We start from the raw sequence: 4,703 nt of genomic DNA on the forward strand, positions 1-4,703 counted from the left end.
TAATCATTAAAATTTGCTTATAAATACCCCACCCACTCATTCGGACCTTTGCAAGCACATGAAATCCTAAAAGCCCTACGAGACATTATATAATGAAGAAAAACATGGGTACGTCTTAATATAAAATCATAATAATTAAATATATGCTTATAAATACCCCACACACTCATTTCGACCTTTGCAATCACATGAAATCCTAAAAGCCCTACGATTTTTTTTTTTTTGTCGGTTCTACTTTAATCCTACTCTAACACACACTCTCGAGACTTTTGCCCTGTCTCATTGCGGGACGGCGTGGGAGTCAAAAACCATTTCTACTTTTGCTCTGTCTCATTCTGCGGGCGTGGAAGTCAAAACCATTTCTAAAATAAAATCGTCCTCACCCCAAGTCTTCCCGAGAAAATGGGGATTTGAACCCCACCTCCCCATTCTAAATTAGAAGGATGGCCACTGCGCGAACCCTCGCAATTTCCTACGAGACATTATATAATGAAGAAAAACATGGGTACGTCTTAATATAAAATCATAATCATTAAAATCTGCTTATAAATACCCCCACCCACTCATTTCCTCACCGTGATTTCCTCCTCCTTTCTCTCGGCCTTGTCGTGCTTTGATCTCTTTCCATCGCTTTCTCACTCCATCGTCTTCCCATCGAAGATGTGAACATGACATTATATAATGAAGAAAAACATGAGTACTTCTTAATATAAAATCATAATCATTAAAATCTGCCTATAAATACACCACCCACTCATTTCGACCTCTGCAAGCACATGGAATCCTAAAAGCCTACAAAAGATCTCAAATCTCAAAGCCCAACCACCACGCCTCGCCATGATTTCCTCCTCCTTTCTCTCGGCCTTGTCGCGCTTTGATCTCTTTCCATCGCTTTCTCACTCCATCGTCTTCACATCGCTGTTCATCGTCCTCAGCGTCGTCTTCTTCTTCTTCTTCTTCGGATCGTCGCAGCTGCCGCCCTCAAAGAACCTCCCGAGAGTCTACCCTATCTTCGGCTCCTACTTCTCATTCTTCCCCAACATCGAACGGCGGATCGACTGGACCGCCGACCTGGTCCGGAACTCCCCCTCAGCGACCTATGTCTTCCACCGCCCCCTCGGCAACCGCCATGTCTTCACAGGCAATCCCGCCAACGTCCAGCACATCCTCAAGACCCACTTCGGCAACTACGAGAAGGGCGGGGTTTTCAAGATTACCCTCCGCGACGTCCTCGGCGATGGAATCTTCAATACAGACGGCGAGTCCTGGAAGTTCCAGAGGCAGGTCGCCAGCCACGAGTTCAATACCCGATCGCTGCGGAAGTTCATCGAGACCGTCGTCGACACCGAGCTAAAAGAGCGGCTCATGCCTCTCCTGGCTTCCGCAGCCAAGAGTGGGTCAGTGATAGACATGCAGGATATCCTCCAGAGGTTCGCCTTCGACAACATATGCAAGATCGCGTTCGGGTACGATGCCGAAAATCTGTCGCCATCGCTTCCTCAGCCGAAAGTAAGTGTTGTCCGGACTCATTTTACTAAATTACAGATATAAAAGATGTGCAGTTTAGGTGAGCCTTGCCAAACAAACACAAATTTCTGTCAATCACATCACTCATCGAACGATTTGGTATTCGACAGGCGAAGTTCGCAGAAGCGTTTGAAGACGCAGTGAGAATAAGCAGCGGGAGGTTTCAAGAGTTCTTCTCCGTGATTTGGAGGATCAAGCGTTTCTTCAACCTAGGATCCGAGAAGCGTCTCCGGGTCGCGGTCTCCGAAATCCGTGAGTTTGCGAAGAAAATCGTGAGGGAAAAGAAGAGAGAGCTGAGCGAGAAGTCGCCGCCGGAGTCGGCCGCCGACGACCTTCTGTCGCGGTTCTTGAGCTCAGGCCACTCGATGAGAACTTCGTCACCGACATCGTCATCAGCTTCATACTTGCCGGCCGGGACACCACATCGGCCGCGCTGACGTGGTACTTCTGGCTGCTCCACAAGAACCCGGAGGTGGAGGCCAAAGTCCGAGGTGAGATCATGGAGAAGTCCGACGGACATGTTGCGAGGTACAATGATGTGAAGGAGATGGTGTACACGCACGCGTCGCTGTGTGAGAGCATGCGGTTTTATCCGCCGGTGCCGGTTGACACGAAGGAGGCTATTAGCGACGACGTCTTGGAGGACGGCACGGTGGTGAAAAAGGGGATGAGGGTGGCGTACCATCCGTACGCGATGGGGAGGCTGGAACAGCTATGGGGAAAGGACTGGCCGGAGTTCAAGCCGGAGAGGTGGCTGAGGGCGGCGGAGGATGGCAGCGAGAAGTGGGTGTTCGTCAATAGGGACGCGTTCGAGTATCCGGTGTTCCAGGCGGGGCCGAGGGTTTGTCTTGGGAAGGAAATGGCGTTCCTGCAAATGAAGAGAGTGGTGGCCGAGGTGCTGCGGCAGTTCAGGGTGGTGCCCGCGGCGGAGGAAGGGGAGGAGCCGGTGTTCACTGCGTACCTCAGCTCGAAGATGAAGGGTGGGTTCCGGTGAGAATTGAGGTGAGAAAGTAAAAGGAAAAGTCAAACTTTAGAATCATCCGCAGGTATCCTCGGACTAATATATGTTGCTCTCGCAATGTGGCATCGTCGTGGTAATAAATCTTGTTTTACATGATGAATCTGTAATGATTTGACCCGTTCTACGTTGGTCAGACATCCAAGGGAATAGTCAAAATAACCATGCGAGATTGTTATCGTTTGAATACGAGCTTATAGTTACGAATCACTCGGAGGACACAAAGAAACCGCATATCCATCCCACTTAGAAAAAAATTTAAACAAAGAGAGCATAAAACTCGTAAAGAGACAGCTAAGAATATAGTATTGTGAGTAAGAAAATTATATAAAAAGTTATAAACATATATGACAGTAGTGTCACTAGATAATGGCCGGTGCTTTTTTATTAATTTAACCGAAAATTGTTAACGTATATGACAGTAATGTCACTAGATAATGGCCGGTGCTTTTTTATTATTTTAACCGAAAATTGTTAACGTATATGACAGTAGTGTCACTAGATAATGGCCGGTGCTATTTTATTATTTTAACCGAAAATTGTTAACGTATATGATAGTAGTGTCACTAAATAATGGCCGGTGCTTTTTTTTATTATTTTTTCCTTTTCTTTATTGTTTTCTTTCTTCTTTTTTCCACATCAAGTCTAAAGAATGTCGCTAGCCAACCCTCACCAACCACAAGCAAGTGCTATTAATTCTTGTTGGCCACTAGGCAAGGGCCATGACCCTCCCTTGCAACTAACGAGAGTTGGCCAACATTAGGGGTGTGCAAAGGAATTGGGAATTGCTTGGCCCACTTGAAACCGGACCAAGTCGAAACTGGTGGTTTTTAAGAGAAGCATTGGGTACCAATCTGGCTCCCAATTCCATGGTTCACCTACCCTTCCATGTGGACTGGACTACTATTGTAATAATATATTAATTTTTAATATAAAAAAATGAAAAATCTAAATTGCCATGATTGAGATTATTTTAATGATATGATTTCATATAATTGCTAACTATCATGATTTGAAAAGAATTGACCCTTTAATTCTATATATAAATACCTTGGTTGAAATGCACTTGACATATTCTATAAAATGATTGAATGACAGCTCAGTACACATTCATAGAAGAAAACAAGATCAATATTTACTTTGTTCAATGCTTGCCCTCACTCGATTTGATCATTGCACTTTTAGGCATTCGTATTTCTTTCTCCCTACTCAAACAAAATCAAGTAATCAAGTCGGTGTTTGTGTATTGGGCCTTTTTCTCACTACCTTATTTCCCTTTCCATCTTTGTATTTTGTATACTCAATGCTTTGGATCTATATGTGTATGGCTGATGAGTGGTGGCAATGATCCTAAGGAAGGAAATATTAATCAAAAAAAAAAAAAAAAAAAATTGATCATGGTTAGACCAATTCCATGGATCTATCTAAAAATTAGATCGGATCGGCGGTTCAATTCCCGAGTGGATCTATAGGACCGAAGGGCGGTTCTCAATTCTAAATCGGAACCAATCCTTAGGAATCATCCACTCAAACCATACTTACTCTTAGCTGACATCCCTCATTAAGCTTAGAAAAAAAAAAAAAGAAGAAGAAGGAAAACAATAAGAAAAAAAAATTAAAAAAATCATAAAATTATAAAAACTTATCAACATCAACGTTGGTTAGGTAGTATCCATGTCGGTGATTTCTAACTAAAATTAGCTGAATTAACTTAACTGGTAAAATGTGAAAATGCTTAGAACTTAATTGGCAAAATTAAAAAGCTTATGACTGAATTGATGAAAATACAATAGGTTTAATACTTTTTGGGCAATATTTTCTATTATGGGTAGAGATGAGATAAGGTGGTATGTAGTGAGGACAAAGACAATGATATACAGTTTGGTCCCTTTTGAGTTGAAATCACTTTGTTTCAACTTCAAACTTCAATTATTGTGTTTGTTGGTAAATTTGAGTGCCAAATCAAATTAAACTGCACTGTGAAATATATCCTCATTTGCTTACTTGATTTGAGATCGAGGTTTCGTCTTATGCAAACATGAATAGGGGTGCCTCTTCGTGACTATACAAATTAGAGCAATGTTAAAACATATCGAGCTTTTACTAAAAATTATTTATAAAAATGAAGTGGCACCATTTACTTATAATTGCTTAATTA

The 4,703-nt window shown here is 42.7% G+C and overlaps 1 protein-coding gene across 1 annotated transcript; it reads left to right on the forward strand.

Moving 5' to 3' along the window:
• The first annotated feature begins 626 nt into the window (after positions 1–626).
• LOC104426606 (cytochrome P450 94A1) lies at positions 627–2,732 on the forward strand. The gene is given in 3 exon segments (XM_010039717.3): positions 627–1,509; positions 1,638–1,887; positions 1,890–2,732. Coding segments are annotated over 3 exon segments (1,554 nt in total). The 5' UTR covers positions 627–837; the 3' UTR covers positions 2,522–2,732.
• Positions 2,733–4,703: the final 1,971 nt, after the last annotated feature.

This window comes from Eucalyptus grandis, chromosome 11 (assembly GCF_016545825.1).
Source record: "Eucalyptus grandis isolate ANBG69807.140 chromosome 11, ASM1654582v1, whole genome shotgun sequence".
NCBI lineage: Eukaryota > Viridiplantae > Streptophyta > Magnoliopsida > Myrtales > Myrtaceae > Eucalyptus > Eucalyptus grandis.